The 23,022-nt window shown below is 35.5% G+C and overlaps 1 protein-coding gene across 1 annotated transcript in view; it reads left to right on the forward strand.

Moving 5' to 3' along the window:
- PHIP (pleckstrin homology domain interacting protein) overlaps positions 1–23,022 on the forward strand; it is a 106,349-nt gene that overhangs the window by 76,517 nt on the left and 6,810 nt on the right. The window contains exons 24-39 of the mRNA XM_053973009.1: positions 667–786; positions 4,286–4,393; positions 4,795–4,919; positions 5,121–5,203; positions 8,278–8,389; positions 8,607–8,668; positions 10,208–10,363; positions 12,305–12,425; positions 13,848–13,973; positions 15,930–16,002; positions 16,403–16,453; positions 16,747–16,896; positions 18,357–18,509; positions 20,490–20,653; positions 21,129–21,409; positions 21,723–21,884. Of these exons, the coding sequence (XP_053828984.1) occupies positions 667–786; positions 4,286–4,393; positions 4,795–4,919; positions 5,121–5,203; positions 8,278–8,389; positions 8,607–8,668; positions 10,208–10,363; positions 12,305–12,425; positions 13,848–13,973; positions 15,930–16,002; positions 16,403–16,453; positions 16,747–16,896; positions 18,357–18,509; positions 20,490–20,653; positions 21,129–21,409; positions 21,723–21,884 (2,047 nt within the window). The remainder of the gene's footprint in view (positions 1–666; positions 787–4,285; positions 4,394–4,794; positions 4,920–5,120; positions 5,204–8,277; positions 8,390–8,606; positions 8,669–10,207; positions 10,364–12,304; positions 12,426–13,847; positions 13,974–15,929; positions 16,003–16,402; positions 16,454–16,746; positions 16,897–18,356; positions 18,510–20,489; positions 20,654–21,128; positions 21,410–21,722; positions 21,885–23,022) is intronic.

Here is a 23,022-nt window from a genome sequence, read left to right on the forward strand (position 1 = left end):
AAACCACATTTGAATTGGTCTAATGGAATTACACATGGCATAGCCTATTTCAGTCTGGAGATGCAGTCAGTCCTCCAGCAGTGGCTGTATAAAGTGGATTTCTGTACACACGTCCAGGGTTGCTTTCTGTACACACACACACAGGATCCTGTTAGGAATTTCAAAGCAGCCTTGCTTGAATGGTTGTACAAACCCCTGCTTTATCTGACTTACTGGATACAGACAAGCAGTGTGCACCTAGGACTAGCAACTGCCCTGAGTGTCATTGCTTACAAGTATGTGATGTGGAAATTCATTCTGAAAATGCAGTTCCACAGCACTTTATAGTAAATATGTCAGTAGCTAATGTGGATGTACCCAATCCAGGTAATTTTCACATGATTTACCTCATAAATCTTTTCCTCCTTGTTTTGTGCAAGGCTCCTTAATTGGAGGCAGCGGTATAATTTTAGTGCCTTTTTGGCCAAGGCAACAGTGTGAATTTGGTTCAAGAGAATGACATGCTTCCATTTTATCTTTTTGGGCATGAGTCATAATTACTGGACTGTTAATAAATTCAGTTTTTGTTTGAGCTCATCCCCACACACCTCCCAAAAAACCTTAAAAGGCAGTTGAGATGAATCCTCACACTAACAATAATTTGTACTAATCCTCTGTTTTTTTCAGAGGCTGGCTGTGGGAGTCCTGGCAGAAAATGGTTTGACACTGGAAGAATGGCTGCCTTCAGCATGGATTACAGACACTGTTCCTCGGCGGTGCCCGTTTGTCCCACAGATGGGAGATGAGGTATTGTAGTGCTTCCCTCTGTGTCCTTGCTTCTTTCAGCTTCTTTTTGCCTTTTGTATTTTCATCTGTGCATTTTTCCCCAGAGACTTATAATAGAAGTATTTTGGATTTTCTTAAAAACATTCTTTGATCTGGCTAAAATTTACTTTCGCTTCCTTGTACTTAGAAAATATTCTGCATAGTGTTGCTTTAACTTTTTATTATTATTCCATGCTGTTGCAGTAGTGTTCCTTCTTGTGTGGTATTCAGTGTGTTGATTTCCTTATGACACCTGTAGACAAGCTGTGTGAGGTGCTTTATGTCATGAAAATATTCCTTAATTGTAGAGCATTAAGTATCCTGAAGAACAGGTAAGAAATCAGTTGTGAAATTAAGTCTGGAAAACATACTTCAGTTTGGGACTTGAAAAAAAAACCCAGGAATTAAGCCTCCTGGGCAAGGGTGTGGATTTTTTTGCTTGGTATGATTGTTTTGATGTCATTAAAAAAAAATTTATTCTGAAGAAAAACTCTGATATTGTCCTTATCATTTGTGTTCCTGATATAAAAAACTTCTGCTCATCTCTTACAATGGAAAACCACGAGAAAAGTTTTGTATATATGTATTTTATACAAACCAGACTGTAAATACTTTGTAAACATGACCCAGATATCTCAAAATATGGTAGCAAAAGGATACCCACCAGTTTCTACTTTGGAATATGTAGCAGGTGAACATTACACTGAATTTTGTGAATAAGTAGTATTAGGCGGAATGCAATCTTGAAAGCCAGAGTCTGTGCATGTTTCTTAAAAGCCCCTCAGGTTAAAATAAGAGGAAATAGCTGGCTTATGCTGTAATGGGCAGTGTGTGTTGTTTCTTTGGGGAGCAGCATGTTTTCTGAGTTATTAAGCAGAGTTGTTGTATAGTTCACACCTTCAGAATGCTGTTGGAGAAATACTTGACATGGTGGCAAAGTTGATTAACTTTGTTCCCAGCTAAAGCTTTTTGTGGGCACCACCTCAGAAACAGAATCAGGAACAGAGGTTGCATGTGCAAGCAGGTTTGTTTTTACTGGATCACTTCACTGATCCAGTTCACAGCACAGCTATACAAAAATTACATCAGCAAAGCCTAGCGAGGGAGGGAAGGAGCATTTCAAGTTAAGAGTTGCAGCTAGACAGAATGCTTATGGATTGATACCCTCCAGGAAGCATGTTTTGGAGACTCTCCTGTTCAAAAGATCAAGTCCAAATAAATATATTTGGTGCCTGATACCATCTGGATACAGTGAAGCAGCCAAAGATTTATCAGTACCATACTGCTCAGGAGACTTTACCATCGTATTGGTTTAGTAAGATAAACAGTTGTGTTTGATTTGGCACCTGCTGAATGCCATGTACAGTGTGTACTAGGAATATCTAAGTGGGGTGCATCCTTCTGCTGAAAATGCTTTATGTGGCAAAACAGGAAGTTTTGTGTCCTGTGCCTAGAAAGTAGCAATAATTGCACCAATAGAGAGTATGTTTGTAATCCAGCTGCTCTGTCTGAAATTCCATCTCTGATACTTGCCCCGGATGTACGTAATATGTGAAAAGAAATTATTCATCTAGAAAGTTACTTTTGAGATTCACAGAAATAAAGGGTTGGTTTAATTAGAGGAATGTTGTGAGGAGAGATGTTGTGTGGCCTTCCAACATTTTGTTGGATGGTAGATAAGATTTTGGGAGGGGTATATTTAAAATTTGTTCTCAAGCTGTACAAACAAGTAAGAAAAAACAGTAGTGCTAAATTAGTTACACTTAGTGTATAAGAATAGCACATAGCATCCCATTTCCCTTTCTGCACAGTGTGGTTTACAGATCTCTGCCCTGTGTCTTGAGGAACGGTGGAAGCACACCAGAGAGATGGGGCTGAAACTTTGCTGTCTGAATATCCAAATACATGGCATGTTTGTTGGAGTGTTCTGTCCTCAACACAATAAAAACCACTTTTGTCTGGGTACTACAACAAACATGCAGAAGCAGGAATTCATCAAGAATAAAAATATTATTTCCTGGGAAAAGACATTAATTCTTTTTTGTTCACAGATATCTTTCCAGTTTGTTGTTCTGTCAGAAGATGCAATGCTTAGAGTCATTTGCAAAATAAAGAATATTTCACTTCTGTAAACAGTGGGTTGAATTTATGTAGTGGTTTAGCAGAAACACTTAGTGTAGCAGAGATTGTTTGTAGCCTGTGCACTTTTTTCTGTTTTGATTCACTGGAATGTATGGGAAACAATCATCACAATGTTGAGAGTGTAACGTAAATTTGCCTTCAGATGTGTCTTAGTAGCCTCTGTTCCTTTTCCTGACAGATAGATTCTGACAGTGCCTAGGAGATTCTCACTGCTTTCATGCCATTTGTAGCTGCTGTGTGTTTTGTCCCTGTGAGGATATTGTGCATATTGAATACTCTAAAAACGGGGATTTAAAAAAAAATGTAGTGCTGAGTCCTCCATTTAAAAAAAGATACAATTTGCCACATGACACTAAGAGTTCAGTACATGTTAATGTAGAAACCTGGCAAAGGGTTTCTACATTAATGTCTTATGATACAAGAGTTTTAGAAAGTAGCTAGAAATATAAATATTAGTGTGTTTATTTGGGTATTTTAAAACTTAGAGTGATTTCTGCTCTGCTTTTTTTTTTTTGTTGTTGTTGTATTGGACCTTTACATTAAAGCTATCTTTCCTTTGTGTGATTAGATGGAAATCCCATGTTGGGACACTTGAAGAGGATCTTTTATTTGGCATAAATTGTACCAAGAATACAGCCATTTATCAGATCTTTGTTCTAACTAGTTTCTGGAACCTCTGTTTCGCATTTCAAATACATTCCTTGAATAAATGTTTATGGGTTTCAGCTCACTAACTCATTACAGTGATGGCTTATAATAAAAGCATTCATCCATGTGGTATGATATACAACAAGATCAAAGCAGAACTGGATTAGACATTGGATGTCTGAACCATGGAAATTTATACTAAAAGGATTAAACTGGAAATGTCTATTTTAGTTTGTTCAGGCCTTTGTTAGGCTATTTCTTCAGTGATATGGAAGCAAACACCAAAATCTTGCCAGAACAATAACAGACTTTTCTTTCTAGAATATATTTCTTGTTCAAAAAAGATAAGCTAGATAGTGAATTTAGTGATACTTGATTGTTAACTTAGGGCTGTCCTGCAGTGATGTGGAATTCCTGTTGCTGTCATTTAATTGCTCTATGGTGCAATGATAAATGGATGGTTTTGTTACTGATTTTATTGATCTCACTCATGTGTAATTTAGGGTATTTTGTTCATACAGAAAATAATGTTCTAAGTATTTCCTGCTTTTTTTTTTTTTTTTAGTAAATGTTTCTATAATAGCTTTTAAAATTGTCCTTTAGTTAATTTTTGAGGACCCATGTCTTTGGCAGGAAAACAGACTGAAAAGTTGATGAACTAGATAGGATAACTGTCACATTTCACTTTTAGGTTTACTATTTCCGACAAGGTCATGAAGCATACGTTGTAATGGCCAAGAAGAACAAAATTTATAATATTAATCCCAAGAAACAACCATGGCATAAAATGGAATTGCGGGTATGACTTCTTTTTCTTTTTTGTTTATATATTAATATTAAAAAAAAAAAAAAAAAGAAACTAACTTGGAAGTAAGTCCCTGATGCAAATAAATCTAATGCTCTTAATATTGTAAGATAAGGGGAAAAATTTAATTTACTAGTCAAATGAAATAAGACCTTAAACTGTACTGCTTTTTATATCAGCTTGAGCAGATAAGATGGTTATACTTCATAGCAAAATATTTTTCAAACATACTGCATTGTGAAATAATAGGTCGTTGTGGAAGACTAAATTTCAGATTCTTGATTTTGATGTGATCTGGCAGAAATATAGTACATTCAATATACCCATGTTTTCACATTTCAGAAAGCTATTTCAATTAACTTCAGTGGTGATACATACTGTTTTGTTTATTCTAGGAGCAAGAGCTGATGAAAATAGTTGGGATTAAGTATGAAGTGGGATTGCCTACTCTCTGCTGTCTTAAACTAGCTTTTCTTGACCCTGATACGGGTAAACTGACTGGAGGAGCCTTCACCATGAAGTAAGGAAAGCAAAGTTTGTATGCAAACAGGGGGTTTTCTTGGATGGGGATGTCCAGGGGGGTGTTGAGGTTGAAAGCTACATGATAACATTAATATTGACCTTGTGCTTTTGAAGTGTTGACTTCAAAGTGTTTTTACATGCTTTATGTTATGCTTTTGCTGTGTTATTGCTTAATAGTTGTATGTTCTATTGTAATTAGGTACCATGATATGCCAGATGTCATAGATTTCCTAGTTTTGAGGCAACAATTTGATGATGCAAAGCATAGGCGATGGAATATAGGTGAGTTGTGGGGAAAGTTGTGTGCTGTGGTTTTGTTTGGTTTTTTTTCTAAGTGTCTACCTATTTTCATGACAACTTTCTTAAAAGTAAGTTATGGTAAAGAAATCCTGATACTATGGTGAAATCAGAGAGTAACCTCTGCCCATAGTTAGCTAGGGAGTTCTACTTAGTCCTTGACCAAAGGAACTAGAAGAATTTGCAGCAAGCAAACAAAACAGTGCAGGTGATCTTTAAAAGAAAGTGCAAAGAAAATTTCAGTTGTATATTTGTAGAGAGAATAGTTAGGGATATGTTTTAGGAATATGGTATTTATTGCTAGCTAATAACTTCTTGTAGCCTATATATTGTTTGTATCTCTTTTTTTTTTAATTGAAGGCTGTCCTACAACTGCATTGCTGCTAGGATTAATTTTTACCACTTTCTGAAATTTCTGCTGAAAACATGGGAATACTTTTTCAAAATTTGCAAATTGATGTCTAGATCATACAAAAAGGATGCTCTTTCCATCTTCTTAGACTTTTTGAATTTTTTTCTAAATCCTGTGGTTTAGCTTCACTGAAGCATATATAGTTGTAATTTGCTGCCAAGTGATGAGGGAATGACTTGGATTCTTTTTACTTTGCCTGTGCCCAGTTATTTTGGAGTACTGATACTGGAACAATGCCCATGACTGGTAGGCCCTCCAGTCAGATCTGTTTCCAAGTCATCTTTTCCATACGATGACAAAGATCGCCTTTCAGCAATGGAATGAATTAATCTCCTGTCCTTTGATGTCCTATGGTTGTGTGCCTCAGCAGTATCCTGAGGTTGGGTATTTTATAATGTATAAATTACATGATGCCATAGGAATAAGTTCCATATCACCTCATACTTTACACTATGTTAAAAGACAGCTCATCTTCACTTCTATAGGGAATTGGGTAAAGACCCTAGACTTCTGATCCAATAAGAAATGTAAACCTTGATCTCTTCTCAAAGATCATTTCAGTTTAAAGATCTCATAAGTGACAATGTTGATGAAGATCTACTAATAGGTCACTAAGTTTGCTCGTTCCTCATGGTTATGGATCTGTGCTCTTGTCCTCCTCTGCCATGTTTCTGCACAAAATCATCGCAGCAGCAGCAGAATAATTGCCATAGTTTGTTTGTGAACAGCCTAGCCAGGCTTCCTGAGCTGGGACTGTATTTCAAGAAATTTGCAGTCTGGAATAAATCTAAGCTACACAGAAAGTATTGGAAATACCAGGACCTTTTATCAAGCTTCCAATGCAAATAATGTGAATTTCTGTTGTTGTTTGTGCTTTGTTTCAGGAAAGAATATTTGCTTATCTATTATATTTTTTAATATTAAATTTATATTAATGTATGAATCCTTTTTGAAGGAACAAACATAAAATTTGAAATTACAGGTTCTTACATGCACTCAGATTCTATTTACTGCATATCTTTATCTTACTATAGTTAAACTTTGAGTTTAATACTTGGGCTAGAAACTATTCCAGTAGTATTCCTGCAACTTCAGCTGCATGTCTTAGACAGGTGTTTGTACCTGTCTCTTACATAGCAGCCACTGTGAGTTTGACATACATTTCTTGTTATCTTCAAGTGAGCATTATGCAGGGATACTCAATTCTGGAAAATTGCACTAGAGCTGCCTTCTGAGAGATTCTGGACTGCTTTGTGCATAGATGAGGTAGCACAGAGGACATGGGGAAAGCAGAGATTCAGGAGATGGTACTTTCACTCCTGCTGTTTTCTGCTGCTGCATTCTGTCTGTAGGAATGCTGTGGCTCTTGAGAACTTAGAAGCAGCTGCCAGTATCAGCCTCTTTAAGTGGTTTTGATCTGCTTAATATTCAGCTCAGTGAAGTCACTCCTAGTTGTACCTACGGACGTTTCTTTGTAAAACTGATCACTGGAGAAGGCCATATTGGAAAACTGTAATTTTATAGCTCTTCAGAAAATAAATTCTTCTTTCAAATTAAAGCGTCAGCCCTTATTTACATTTTTGATCTTGCATTTCAGATATTTCTAGTTTACTTGGTTCTATTCAGCACAATTAGGATTATTAATAGAAGGTTTATAATTGTCCTGAATTACTTATCCATTAAATTCAATTTTTTTTTTAAATGCAGTAAAGAAAGCAGACCATTTTTGAGAATATATTTGCTTCCTATTATTTCAGACAACTTCAGCAAGTGTTTGGGCAGAGGGTGGATGTATTCAAATGGAACAATACTGCAGCAGCTGAGAGTGTGTATATATTCAAATCCCACATAAAAAAGTGTAGTTCTTGGAATCTCAGGCTTAAATTACATTTTTTCTTGTATTGAACAGAATACTACACTAAAATACTTTCTTAATTTTGTTGCATGTGTTGTAGAAAATGTTAGCATTTATGATGGTCTGTAATACATGCATTGTCATGGGTAATTTTTTTTAATAATGCTTCTGACCTTTTTTCTCAGCTGCGTGAATGCTTTGTGGTAGTGAAGCCATTGCAAGTCACAGTAAATTACTTTGCTAACCTTTTGAGCCAGTTTTAATAAATTTTATTCTATTATCAGTCAGATTGCCTGCATAGTAAAGAGAATGAACCTCTTGAGTTACATTTGCATTGCTGAAAAAGCACTTCAGAAACTAAGGAGGACGAGCTCAGCAGCTTGTAAAATATTCCCCATACAGAAGTGTCATAGTGCTCAGTTATTTTAAGGTAGCATGTAGTATTTAATGCAAATAGATCTGAGTTTTAAAGGAGTCTTAAAGCATTGAAATGTCTTACCTTTATATGAAATTAAGAAATAAATTCATAAGTAAAGAATATATAGGTAGATTTGTGAATCATTATTTTTCTAAAATGCCATATTAACTTTCATTTTGGTTAAAAAACAATCTTCAGAAAGAATTTAATAGTTTTGTTGGTTTTTAACTAGCATTGACTCATGCTTGCCTGCTGAGGCTGTAAATGTTCAGAAGGATTTCTGTATTCAAGATCAAGCCAGGTATATCTAAACCTGCTTTTCTGGGAGGGTAACATGCCTTATATTGACAAAATTATTTTTTGTTCTTACTTAGGTGATCGTTTCAGGTCAGTGATAGATGATGCTTGGTGGTTTGGAACAATTGACAGCCAGGAACCTCTTCAGCCTGATTATCCTGATAGCTTATTTCAGTGCTACAATGTCTGGTTAGCAAATTTATCTTCAATCTTCTTTATGTTAATTAGTTACTTCGTTTGAAGTACTGACTGAGAAACTTACTTTCATTAAATTCAGTCATGCATCTCACTGTACCAGTTTATTATAATATTCTGTGGTTTATAAATCAAAGCTTTGTTTCAAACATTAAATAATTAAATTGTTGAAGCAGTATTAGTAGATAATTGAAGTGTGGTTATTTTTAAGCTGGGACAATGGTGATACTGAGAAGATGAGCCCTTGGGACATGGAGCTGATACCAAGTAATGGTATGTTACCTTAATAATATAATTTGCTTTACAAGTGTATTTTAAGAAGACAAAAAAATGGTTTTACATAAAAATCCTGGTTTTGGGGGGGAATGGGAGGAAGGTCCACAAACCAATTGCATTTAAAGAATATCTTTAAATCAATTACTAAACTAAAGGTGAATCAAGATAAAAGAACTGTGAAAAAACAGCCATGCTAGATAAACAGTGATATTGAAAATAGAAATAATACAAAAATTGCTAGAGATAATATACAGTTAAACTTAACTCTTTGTACAGTTAGGAAGATAAACCTATGCCCTAGGTCAGCTTGAGAAAGCTGTCTGCTTTAAGATAGGTCAGCATTCCTGCAAACATTCAGTGCATTGCAGATGCAGCCTGTGCCTGTGAGAGAGTTTGGTTAGCAGGGTTTATTCCCCCTCTGGCCCAGCACATGTAGCAGATACACATGCTGCAGAGGGGACAGCATAGCATGGGCACTGGTCACATCTTCACAGCTTTTTGGTTGGTTGGTTGAGTTTTTCTAAGACTTCACAGAACTCATGTTAAAAAGCAAAGTAGAATCAGCATTTTTTTTTTCTGTGTGTTTTCCATGAAACATTTGATAATCTTGTCTCTCAAAAGTAAGCATAAATAATTCTTAATTATTTTAATTGTAATTGTGTTCATTTCAAATTTTTATTTTGGTTTGATCCTTCTTTTAATAGATACCTCTTTGTCATAAGTAAAATACAGGTGATAGAGTGATAACATGATTAAAATAAATAATTAAAATAGACTGCCCCTGTTTACTTTTTAGTAGAGGCCAATTCCTGTTGTCTTAAGAAAAGAAAAACCATTTTTAGATAAAGACTAGGTACTGATTAAGATAACTAAACCTGAACCTGATTTTTCTGCCATATTAATGAATATCAACATTAGTTATTCCTTCTTAAAGATTTTTAAGAGGACTGCTTAACATTGTACTTTAAAAATCTGCTGTTACAGTATAAATTGTCAAAATTGGTAGGTCCTCAGGGATGCTAAGGTGATAACACTATTAATTTGCATACTCTGGAACTGTGGTTTTAGCATTTGAAATCAAAACTATGACAGTGTAGAACCACTACCTGGAGAATGTTTTAGCAGCAATGTCAAAGTTATCTTAAACTCTATCTGGAAATCATCTGCCATTCCTTACCAAAATAACTGATTTCCAAGAATATTGGCTTTTAAACACAGAGTAACTCCAAAACCAAAATACAAGTTTTAACTGTGATAAATGAATGTCTTAGTAGGTTCTAAAATAAATTTTACAATTAGTATTTGGAAGAGGATGAAACTTCAGGGAGGACCTCTACACTAAACTGCATTGTAAGGATTTAAATGTAACACAGAATAATATACACAAAGGATACTGGATACATCCAAAATGGCTTTGATCAAATCAATAGCTATGCATTTATAAAAATGATTTCATGGTATCTTTGACTTACAGGTATAAGTATTACACAAGATACAAACATTTGTGTTTTATTTCCTTTTCATATTGCATTCCAGCTGTATTTCCAGAAGTACTGGGAACTAGTGTTCCTTTAACTGACGATGAACGTAGAACACTGCTCTACAAACCTTTGGATGGAGAGTGGGGTTCCAGGACCCGAGATGAGGAGTGTGACAGAATTACTGCGGGCATAAACCAACTTATGACTCTAGGTAAATTCTGAATAATACGGGAAATGGTTTTGGTTTGGTTTATGTTTTTCAGACTATGATCATGTGCAGTTCTGAAATTGCCAAAATGAATGTGATAAAATACACATTTAACCTCTTGATTAACAGGAACAAAACTTTCTCATTAAACATTTTTAGAATTTTTTTATAGTGAGTACTTACGAAACCTACATTTTTTTCTTGTTTCCCAAGGTAACTGTTGTTTTTGGTAGGTTATTTGACATATGCTAGGGGTTTGGGTTTTATATGTTAAAAGCAAGTTACTTGATTTTTTAACTTTAGCCACCAGAATCTCAAGTTGGGGTTAAAATGAAAACCTTTATGATTAAGTGAATATTAACTAAATTACAGACACATGACAGGGGAGAAAAAAGCATAGATTTACTTAGATAATTTGTATCTATGTGTGGATTTTCCCTGTATTAGCCTCTTCTAATTCCTGATTTTTTCCCCACATTTCCTTAATTATGCAAAATGTTGAGGGAAAAGTAATTTATTTACCTTAGGAAAGCTACTTGCTATTTGGTTGTGGAGCAATTCTTTACTGGCAGTTTCTGAAAAAGTAATTGTTAAAATGTTTAACGCATTGCTGCAAAATTTACCTGATCAAAGATGGATGTCTGGAAGGAGATCCATAAGTAAGTAGAGGCTGAGTTACAAGTTTTCTGTATGTCTTTATGGGGATCAAAAGGTGTTCAATCAGTAGTCTTAGGTTTTGGGCTAACAGTGGTCATGCATTAAATGTAAAAGTTACAGATACTTTAACTGATTTTTGAAGCACTTAATGCAAGGTAAGATTTACGTTTCAAAAAAGGCCAAAAACCTCTTAACTCTTGAAATAATTCTGATCACCTGTATATCCTGTATGGTTTCTTTGATGACGTACTGGATAAGAAGCCTCCCTTTGCTTCCTAAACAAAGGTATTATCTGTACAGTGTAGCAGAACAAATTAGAGATTTATGTTAAAAAAAAAAAAAAACACCTGTGAGGAAATGAAATGTTTTTGCTGTGCCATCTAAAAGTAATCATTTTACCTTTTGCCTTGTGGTGTATGGCAGACCACTTAGTTTGGTATTTGGCTGTAGCAGGTGTGGTGCATATTGGTACAAAGTAGCAGTTGCTAGAACATTCAAAGAGTAACTAAACAGATTTTAGAAGAAGAGCAGTCTTTTTAGCAGCAGCATGTCAAAGTTATGATTTTTAAAGATTTTTGAGACTTTTAAAGGTGATTTTATGGTTTTGTATTGCAGTATTTTTCCTTGAGATACAAGATGTTAGCATGATGTGTTAAGCTCTCATGATGATTCTAAGTACAGGAGGGAAAAAGCAAGGAAGTTTAGGTGCAGAGACTTAAATTGCTCAGCAGTCCTCTAGCACTATATTGGATTGGTTTTGGAAGGCTTCTTTGCTTTTAGGTAGGGACAGAAGAGTGTGTTTCTGTTTTACTTTGAGTATGGATTTTACCCACATCTTACAGAGGCTGAAATAGCACTGTAACTTTAATGGCAGGAATGTAATGTATCGCTTTGTTTAAAGATGTGAGAGTGGCCATATAAAGTGAAATGAAATGTGCCTGTGCTGTAAATAATGATTCTGAATTGCATGCCTTCATCTGTGTATAATTTTTAGGCTTTTCAAATGTGTATATTTCCTATGTGGACTTGTGATGCCTTTGGGGAGTGTGGTGCTTCATGCATAACATAATGGGCACCCAGTCACTGCAGCACAGCCTCAGCAAGTAGTCTAAATAGAATATCAGAAATCGTTTGGAATATCTAGTTACTGTTCTTTTTGGGAAACTGCTGTGATTTTCAAACATGAAGAAATAGCTTATGTTGCAGGGGGGTGAATCTTGAAACTGCTATAGAACTTCGTGGTATATAACACTGGGGGTCTTGTGGTTTCTTTTTTTTTTCATCTAGATATTGCTTCTGCATTTGTGGCACCAGTGGATCTTCAGGCTTACCCAATGTATTGCACTGTTGTGGCGTATCCCACAGACCTCAGTACCATTAAGCAAAGACTGGAAAGCAGATTTTACAGGTTAGACCCAAGTCTCAGCTCTGCTGTGATCTACCAGCAGCTGTATTTTTGGCAGCTCTTTGTCTTGTCATACCAAACTAGGAGGTGCGCATGGGTGTGCGCTTTTACTTCCTTTCATCTTCTATCCTTGATCTAGGTTTCCATTTTCTAAAACTCAAATAAGGATTGAACATCTCCAAAATGTATTTTAGAAGTACATGGCATTCAAATTCCTGATTATGCAAGTGACTTGTTCCATGTGAGATTCAAATTGCAGAGTTAGCAAAGTGACTTTTGGTCCAAAGAATAAAGTTTCCACTTAATAATTTTTAAAGTATTTTCAAAATAATTTAAATAAGAGAAACCTTAGAAATATCTCATGTGTTTTTTTGTCCTGATATGCTTTAAAAAATATTCTTGCATCACTTAAGCAGCTACACAGAATCTGACTTCTTAAATTATTGGTGTTGAACTTTTGAGTTGTTTTACTGCAACAAAAAAAAATAGCACCTCTGGTTTTTATCATTCTATTGCAATATTGAATTCTATGTTTATTGAGGTAATCCAGCTTTCTCTTCTATAATGCACTGCTTTGCTGTCAGGTGGAGAGATTTTTTTGCTGGATTTTGTTTCTCTTGTCAAAAGAGTAAGCAGTTATTTTTGGTAATCAACACACCTTCAATAAAAGGGCTTTTTTAGTTTGTAATATTGCTGAGGCCTAGTTAGGTAGTAAGCAACCACACTGCGTTGTGCTTTGCGGTGTTTTTAATATATATATATATATATATATATATATATATATATATGGTTTTGGTTGGTTGGTTTTTGTTTTGTTTTTACATTTAGTAGATTGTTTAGATTTCTTTTGATTTTTGGTGGTTTTTCATGAGGTTTACCTTGAAACTGTAACTTCTATGCTGTCAATCTTTACTATCTTTTTATTTTCTCTTTTTGACTTGGATCTATTTTTTTCAGTTATTCTGCTTTTGTGCATAATTTTTTATAATGTGGCTTTTCTGTCATTAGGTTATTAATCAGGGGAAATCTGATTGTTATCTGTCAGAAAAAGGTACACTCTAGAACATTTTTATTACTGTTTTGTTAATCCTTAACTGAGTTCAAAGGTGATGTAGGATGGGTTATATCTATCACAAAGGAAAAATAAAAAGTGCCACAGCTGAGTTTTCCTGATGGCTGTCAGCTGTATGTTAAAGCCATTTGTATAGATTACCATAGAATTTCACATAAGAATGGGAAGCCAGAGGAAGCTGCCTGCTGCTGGTCACTTAGGGCAGCATATCCGATGTGCACCTTTTCTGATGTAAGGGAAACCAGTGGTAATGAGAAGAAGGCTGTAACGTTTTTTTCCCCTGTTCAAATACATCACTAGAAATTGTCGTTATTTCTTTTTCCTCTTCTGTTCTGCCAACTGTTTTGGTACAGGCGCCTTTCCTCGTTAATGTGGGAAGTCCGCTACATCGAGCACAACACTCGCACATTTAACGAACCTGGAAGTCCTATTGTCAAATCTGCCAAATTTGTCACAGATCTTCTGCTACACTTCATAAAGTGAGTTGCTTAGTAGGTCTGCTGTTATTCCTATCTCTTACCGAGCTAAGAACCTTTTTAGATCTGAATTTTTTAAATAAACCTGTTGTCTGCTGTTGGGGCAGAAAAGAATAGAGCTTATGTTGACAAAGCATTCATAAGTTTGCAAAACAAGTTTTGTAATACATTGAGTGGCATAGACTGGCATGGCATTTTATTTTGAGAGACTTTCTCCTAAATTATAAAAATGGGTTTGAGTATCTTCATGGAGTCACAGATATATTCATTGGTAAGTTAGGAGTTCTAATTTTAAGTTTGAATACTGGCTATGTTAACATAATTCTAAAATCTAGATTACAATTTATAATAGGTTTGAAAATGATGTTTTATATGTATGCAAAGTAAAAATTAAAGGCTTTGTAGTCAACTGAAGTTGTAGCTGTCTTTCAAACATTCTGTTGTTATCTATAGACAAACTCAATGACAAATATTTAAGATTTTTCAGTCAGTTGACACACCTACAGAGCTTAAGTTTGTAAGAGCTTACTGTGCTCACAGCCTTGGTTTGCTCGTACACAACGAGCGCTGCTGTTTCCACCTTGTAGACACAGCAAGCTACTTCATTAGTTTAACAAAAATTGTGACATTTTTAGTGATTTAGTTTGTCAGTGTTAAATTGAATCTAGTTCTTTTTTTATTTTGTGTGTTCTTAAAAAAACATTAGAACTCTGTTTAGTATTTGGAAATCTAGGGCTTTGAGTCCATAAATAAATCTTCAATTTCTCCAGTGCCTGTGATTTCTGATACTTGCTGGAGAATGTAAAACACTTAACTGCTTTAGACATTAAAATTTTTAGTGAAGTATATAGGAACAGATATTCGTCTAAAGGGCTTTTCTGTTACTAATTTTGTTCTTTAACATCTTTGTCCTACATAGGTTTTTTTCTGATTAATTAAGCAGCTCAGGGTTTTTCAAAGTGTATGTAGCTTAGAGTTTTTCAAAGTGTATGTTTTTAATTGGCTTAGTTAAATTAGTGGATATTCTTGAATATTCTTATTTAATAATGGCCTATAGTTTGAGCCTATTAATATACTAATTTAAGTGAACTAGTAAGTCATGTAAGGCCCAGACTTTGTAACTGGAAGGTAGAAGGCCTAGACAATGGAAAGTAAAGCCCATGGTTCTAATGAGAATGAAATATCTAGATGCCTCTGAGAATATACCTCTTAGTTTCCTATGTTACCCAAGTATCTTAAAGAGCTGAAAATGGGGGGTGGGTGTTGCAGTTAATCTTTTTTTACCTTCTCTCACAGCTGTTCTAGTGGTAATGGCAGTAGCCTGTATTAGGATTCTGATTCTGATGAAACACTTCTGCTGAGAGTTTACAGTTACAAGTGGTAAAAGTGTTACAAACCACTTTTCTGCCCGGTGGTTTGTATTGCTACATAGTAGAACACCTTTTGAGCTTTCCTTTGTAAGGAAGTTTTATTTGTTAACCAAGAATTGAAAATCAGTGTGTTTTGCTGATTTAATTATGCAGGTTTATGCAATAACAGTGCTAGTCCTTCCATACTTGCATTTCAAATATCATACATTGTGAGTGCTAAATTAAATTATTAAAGATGTGCTTTTGTACAATAAATTTACTGTAATGCTCCTTACAAAGCTAGATGGGCCTCAAACCTTTTATGTACTACAGGATTAGATTTTTCTGATGCTGACAAATACATGGTAAAGGATTATGAATTTTAATTTTAAAACATTCACACTGTTAAGTCATCTATATTTTGCAACTTTTTGAGCAGATGGCTAGCTTGACTTATTACTTCAGTTCTCTTAGTATTCATATAGCACTAAACACATTCTCATTTTATTTGGGAATGGCTTCATAAATATTTTCTCTTTCCTAGGCAAATTACAATTGATTCCATAGGTGGTGATAGAAAATAAATGTAAGCTTGTGTTCCTTTTTGCAGAGACCAGAGCTGCTATGACATAATTCCATTATACAATACAATGAAGAAGAAAGTGTTGTCTGACTCTGATGAGGTGAGTGGTTGTGTCTTGGGCATTGGCATTGATACACTGGAGAAACGAGACTGCTGGCTGTCCTGTGCAGGACCAAAGTGCTGGTTTCAGTCACTGCTTGGAAGTGGAGTGTACTTGTCTATCACTACAATGTTTCTTCTTGTCAGCTGGGAAACTGGGTGAAAATCCAGCCTTCTCTCTTCCTTTAGTGCAGAGAGCTTTAATAGTTTGCTGGAGGATGCTGCTTCTGCTAGATTTCTGAGAGGCTCTCAAAACTGACAGTCATATGAAATGCTTCTCAGAGGGATGAGGGTAGGACTGTAAAGACTCAAATTATAAGTTTAAAGTATAAAAGAACTCGCCTACTCATATATGCTTATATTTTTTAACCTCTTTATGCGACTCATTATCTTGCTCAAAGGAAGAAGAGAAAGACACAAATGTGCCGGGGACTTCTACTAGAAAAAGAAAGGTAAATGTTTTTAAATTTTTTAATTGATATATTTTAGTGCTACAATTGCTAAAATGGATTTGTAAACAATGGAATGTAAAACTGAAATATTTCTAGTATCGTGTAATGTCAGCTTTTTGAAAGTTTTGAACTTACTGACGTTTTGTTCTACTGAACTGTTGTATGTGAAAGTATTTCTGTCTGTGCTGCTGCACATTGTGAATTCATTTATATCCTGTGGGGTGATCCTTCCATTAGATTTTGTAAAAGCAGCTAGTTTATTTAATATATACCAGGCAATATTGTCATTTCAGGATCATCAGCCGAAGCGGCGGCTACGTAACAGGGCTCAGTCATATGACATTCAGTCATGGAAGAAGCAATGCCAGGAGCTGCTGAATCTCATTTTTCAGTGTGAAGACTCTGAACCATTTCGACAACCAGTGGATCTTCTTGAGTATCCAGTGAGTATTTTAGAACAAGGTGACTGGTTATAATCCAGTTGTTAAGTGCTACGTTGGTTTGGTTTTTTTTAACTTTGACCATTTCTTCAGTTCTTTCAATTGAAACTTCAGACAACTGTAGTGACAGAATGCTTTTCAGCACTTCATTGTCACTTATTCAATGTTTACTGCTTTTTTTCCAACTAATTTCAAAATAAATAATACTTCTCTGCTCTCTCAGATACTTTTGTTGGAAAATATTTTATATTCAGGGATGTTTGTGTTATTAAGTAGATTACAGCTTTTATACAGCTTTTGCAAATACGTTGTCTTTCCTTTTCTGACTAAGAAAATGGTCATATATATGAAATGCATATATTTGGTTTCTGCATGTGATGTGTTTTGAAGGATCATTGGTTTCTCTTCAGAGTATAAAAACTAAAGGTAAGATTATATGAAAACTTAATGTAATAAAGAAAAGGTTTTGCTTGCTTTCCTTCTAGCATATCTTAAGTTTTGTAAAATATCACTCCATGGTGATTAACTTGGGCAAAATTAACTGTCTCAATTAGAGAAAATAAATGCTTCTCTTTCAGAAGTCACTAGTACATCTGTCTTGACACTTCTGCAGCCACTGGGTACCATTATTTTTTAAGTAGCCTAAACTTTATGCTGTGGCCAACTACAAGTGGTCCTATGTGTTTGAGATCCTCAAATGAACTGACAGAGAGCACTCTACTAGGCTTAGGCATGAAACACACTGCTCCAGTGCCACAAGCCTGTTTAACATGCAGAGGCACTCCTTCAGGTTCTATTTCCTCTGATGGATTCACTTAAACTTTCTGGTTAAATTCGGTATTTAGGCTTTTTCTTGTATGAACATGTCTCTGTTTCTTCCATAGCCTAGAAAAGATTTTTCTGTCATTGGCTTGACTTGGGTCCTACCTAAGCCTGTGGAGTTTTTAATACTTCATTGCATTTGTAAATGGTCAGGTCTCCATTTGGGAAACTGCTCAGGTTTCAGAAAGGATGTGATAAGCCTCTGATTAGGCTCAAGTATTCAAACTTCATATTTTAAAGCTAAAAAGTGAGAACATTATTAGTCTTAGTCCTAAGTTTGAGCTGCTAAGCCACCCAGAAGGCTTGTAGACACACTTTCATATCACTGTTATCTTCATGTCAGCGTGTCAGTAATGCAACCCTCAGGACACAAAATTCTGAGCTCTGCGTTTCAGTAAATCGGTTTATAAAATGAATTAAATCATCTATCAGTTAACTTCTAACTTTGACCCTGCTGAGTATGTCTGCAAGGGAGGTATGTTGTATATTAGTGGAAAGGGGAAAATGTCTTCAGCAGTCTTCCATACCTATTTAAGCAGGACATTTTGGTTAAACAGGTTTATCAGACTCATCCTGATGAAAATGATATAGTAAGACTTGGGAGAAAAATTGTAATAAATTGCTTTGCTATTTGCAAACAGGATTATAGAGATATTATTGACACGCCTATGGACTTTGCTACTGTTAGAGAAACACTGGAAGCTGGCAACTACGAGTCACCAATGGAGTTGTGTAAAGATGTGAGACTTATTTTCAGCAATTCCAAGGCCTATACACCAAGTAAAAGATCAAGGGTAAGATTTTATTGGTTTTCATTGTTATTGTTTGAAAGAACACTTATATCTGAAAAATATGGGACCGAAAAAGCAGAGAGACAGTATAATTTGATGGCTTTTAAAAAACAAGTTTAATTATTTCTGATCTTAAAATATGAATATTTCTGAGAAACAATTACAGCTTTGTATTTGAACAGAAAGGAATGTGAGCTTTTTAAATACCAAAATTTCTGATGTTCTGCATATGTGTTTCAAAAGTAAATATTAGAACGTGAGTCTAAATAGAAAACCACATGGAAGAAAAGTTCTGTAGAAGCAGGATTATGAGTACAATAGTGAAATTTAACTGATATTTTTGGGAAGAAACCAGATTTTCAAAACAAACACACAGGGAGCCTTTCTACTTTGAAGGTTGCCCAAAATTGAAATATCCAGGTATAGACAGAAGAGGATGTTGAAATTCTGTGCTGTTCACTACTGTGCAGTAGGATTGTAATGAAACTCTTAGGACTTGTGGGAAACAGGACAGTTTCCATAAAGTGCCAGCTGAGAAAGCTCTTCATACTGAGATGTCCTGCTGGTAGTAGGTGCAGTATCTGATAGCAGTTAAATTATGGATGCATATTTACATGGGTTCAAGGCTTCTGTGTAGCTTTTCTTCTACTAATGTGTGTTAGGTTTTAAAACCAGAATTATTAACAGCTTTTATGTTTGGTTGTTCTGAATTGCAAGTTAATCATTAGGACTTCATTGTTTTAAGACTTGGGCACAAATTTCTTAGTAGGTGACTAGCAGGATCAGTGATTACTCTCCAGTCAGTAGCAGACAGGCCCACTCACTGTTGAGGCTGCCATACCCCATAAAAGAATTACTCTTTCAGTTGCAGCAAATGGCAGGGCTTTTGCAGCAGGTCTGGATTCTTTTGTGGTTTTTCTTTCTCTCCTTGACCTCATCATACTTGATGTTATCTTTAGCTTTGTGTGGTTTCATAGATTCTTTTGACATTTTCATTTCTTTCATGTTTCTTCCAAACAGGCTGGTATAGTAATAAATTTGTCTTTTCTTGCTTTACTCAGAAGTGGAATGTTCTTATGTCAAGTGTTTTAATATTCTAGAACCTATGTGCTTTCAGTGCATGGAATATGTAGTTGAATGTGATGATTTTACTATGTCATTCATCTTTATGTCACTGATGCTTTCTCGAACAGTAAACCTAAAGTCATCAGCTTTTTTTTTTTTTGGCTTGCACATCAAACACACATTCCTTTGCATTCTATCTTCAGTAACATGTGCAGAATCTGTCAAAACTGTTGAGTCTGACACTCAGATGGTTTGGTGTATCATTAAGTAGGACCTGGTTCAATATTGTCTTTGTTTCAACACAAAGGGTGCTGTGTCTCCTAAAGTACCTAGGCAGGTCACTTTGGTGTTTTTTGTTTCCAGAATTAGTAGCAACTGTGTTCAAATAATTACTTGTGATCTAAACTGAATTTGGGAGTCTCTGTAAATCATCCAAGAGATGGGAAAAAAAGTGCACTTACATAATTCCAATACATTTATTGTACCTGTTGCAGCCAACTTACTTGCAGTATCCATTCATATATAAAAGGAATAGACTGGTGTCAAATATAGGATATAAGGATGCGAGTTAATAGAGCAGAAAATAAGATTTCTTGACCCTGGTATGATACAGCAAAATTACATTAAAAATCTCTCTTTTAATTTCTGTTGAAACTAGAAAGGCAATTGAAAGACTGTTTTTTCCAATTCTTCCTTTTCTGTGTCATCTTCAGTTGTGGTACAATTTTCAAAACCATGAAAATAGTTAAAGCAAACCTACACATGGGTTAGCATATATTTATTGAGGCAGATGGTAAATTTCCCTAAAACGTTTCTATATTAATCACTTTTCACTTTTCTAGCTGTTGTTCAGTGATAAATAAGTAAAGGGATGCTTTGGAAAGGTATCAAACTTATTTATTGGCTTTTCTTTTTTAGATCTACAGCATGAGCTTGCGCCTTTCTGCTTTCTTTGAAGAGCACATAAGTTCTATTTTATCAGATTATAAATCTGCCCTACGCTTTCATAAAAGAAATACAATAAAGAAACGAAGGAAAAAAAGAAGCAGAAGCAGCTCAGTTTCCAGTAGTGTTGCATCCAGGTACATTAATTCCTTTACAGTATTCATGAAATGCTGTGAATTTATGACATACCTAAAGAATAAAACTTAGTGTGTTTTTTTCTTAATACTTCCTTTACTATTCCCTATATTGCAGAATGGTAGCTTTGACATGCAAGTCCCTATGATGTGGAAGAGTTTTAAACTTTACTTAGAGCTATCCTAGTGTAAGTGCTTAAAATTCAAATAACTGCTAAATGTGTACAGTAAAACAGCATTGTTAGGATAGTGATGGCATCATGCTTTATCATATAACTATAGTATTTATTGTAAAGATTCACTTTCCAGAAGCTCACAACTTACATGAATTTCCACAGTAAATGCCATATTTTTAACATACTTCATGCAGAGGTGATTGTTTTACTCCCACAATCTCAGACACTAGCATTTAATTTTATTTATTCCTGTAAAATGACAAGGTGGTCATCCAGGATACAAATTGTTACTTCTTTTGCAGCCCTGAAAGGAAGAGGAGATTAATAAAACCTCAGCTGAAGGCAGAAACTTCTGCCACTTCATCATCTTCTGCAGCTGCACGGTCGACAGCACTGAGACACGCTCCGCCTCAGATGAATGGAAAAGCCGCGGAGGCCTCCTCCCTTGTGCGGACTCGAAGCAACAGGGGGATTACAGATGTGGCTGCTACAGAGCAACCATCCACTTCTTCAGCAGCAAAGCCTTTAACTATAAAGCCTTTAATTACAAAGCCTAATACCACTGCAGGGTCAGCAAAGTCAGGCAAGTTGGGGTGCTTTTGGTTTTGGTTTTCTATTAATTAAGCCATGAATGTTTTTAAAGATAAAACTGGCTCTTTGGAAATCTGATCTATTTCTTTCAGTTAAGACTGGTTCTGTTTTCAAACTGATGGGCCTTTGAGGCTCTTCAGAGGAAAATTGAACAAGTTAGGCTATGTTGTTTTATCTAGGAAGCTCTCTCCCTTTTGGATCTCAGAGTCAAATTGTTTGTAGTAGAACATGAGTTTAGCCCAACAAGATTGAATGTAATATAAATTACTTAAGTTGATAATTATGTTTTCTTTTTATCCTTCTAGTACTGGAGAATTCAACCAAACATTCCAAGAACCAGAATATCGTATCAAACCCTTCCCCATCTGATTCCAGTCATAACACTAGGAATAACTCCACAAAAGAAAATCCTGAGAAAGAGAAGCAAATAAAGCGCAAAGTAAAATCTTCCACTGTTAATCCACAAGGTACCAAATTTCTCTGGAACTTCCTCCCCACCCTCAGAGTTATTGATGTAGTGACTGTAGTGTGGTAATTGGGGGGTAGGGAAATTAGAATGCATTCAGATTTGGCAGAATAGGGAAATCTAATGGAACAACTCAGTCACCATTAGTTTCCCTCTTGATGAATTAGCACGGTTTTGACTACTCTTAACACAATTTCCATGGTGTGATAATTGTTGTCTAGATGATTTTGAGATGTTAACATATCTGTACCTTAATTTAAATTATTACAAATGTCATGTTATAAGTTTCTAAATTCCAAAGCAGACTTCTGCATGGTTACACTTTAAATCCTGTGTGTTTAATCACATAAAACTTTTGTGCATTATATTTGGGTCGAATAACACTGAGTGTGATGACATTCTGCAGAGCAGCAAGCATAAGGATCAGAGGATCATTATTTCACTTTTTGGCACAGAAAAAAAAACAAAACAACAAACTATGCAGTGTTTACTGCTCCTGTTTAGTATATTTGAATGGCCTGCTTGGACCTAGTTCATGAAATCTCCTGTGTGAGCTTGCTTGGTCTTTTGATGTCAGAATACCTTAAAATTCAAAGCTTCTGTGGAGGATGAAATAAGATCTCCTAGTCAGAAAGCTTTCCTGTTTATGAAGGAGCTTTGAACTGTTAGGAAGATGCTTGAAGCAGGTAGATCCACTAAACAAACATCTTTTCTCTGAAAATGGGGACACAGTAGTCTGCAAATTGGGTCCCATCTAATTAATCTGCCTACTCCTTGTAGTTCTCTCCCCAAGGAATTCTTTCTTACTCCTCCATGCTTCTGAAAAAGTAGCTTGTGGTCTGATAAGTTAAATCATCTGTCCATTGCTTGTGAGCTTTCTCACAAAGGCCCCAGCTGTTCCCACATTGCCTGGCTAAATATGCAGCTAGTACAGGATGGGATATCAGGGGTTTTGAATGTTGTTGACATGGTCCTGTCTCCTTACATCCACTCACAGGACAGAAGAGGCTGTGCTTTTAGTGCCTGATGATGTGCTTTTATCAGAAGCTGTGTGTGGGTGTTCCATGAAAGGGCTGCAGGAACTATCATGCTGGCTAGGAGCCTCTTCTTGGCCATATTTTAGGAAGGCTGAGGTGTCA

This window comes from Vidua macroura, chromosome 3 (genome assembly GCF_024509145.1).
Source record: "Vidua macroura isolate BioBank_ID:100142 chromosome 3, ASM2450914v1, whole genome shotgun sequence".
In the NCBI taxonomy this organism is placed as follows: Eukaryota; Metazoa; Chordata; class Aves; order Passeriformes; family Viduidae; genus Vidua; species Vidua macroura.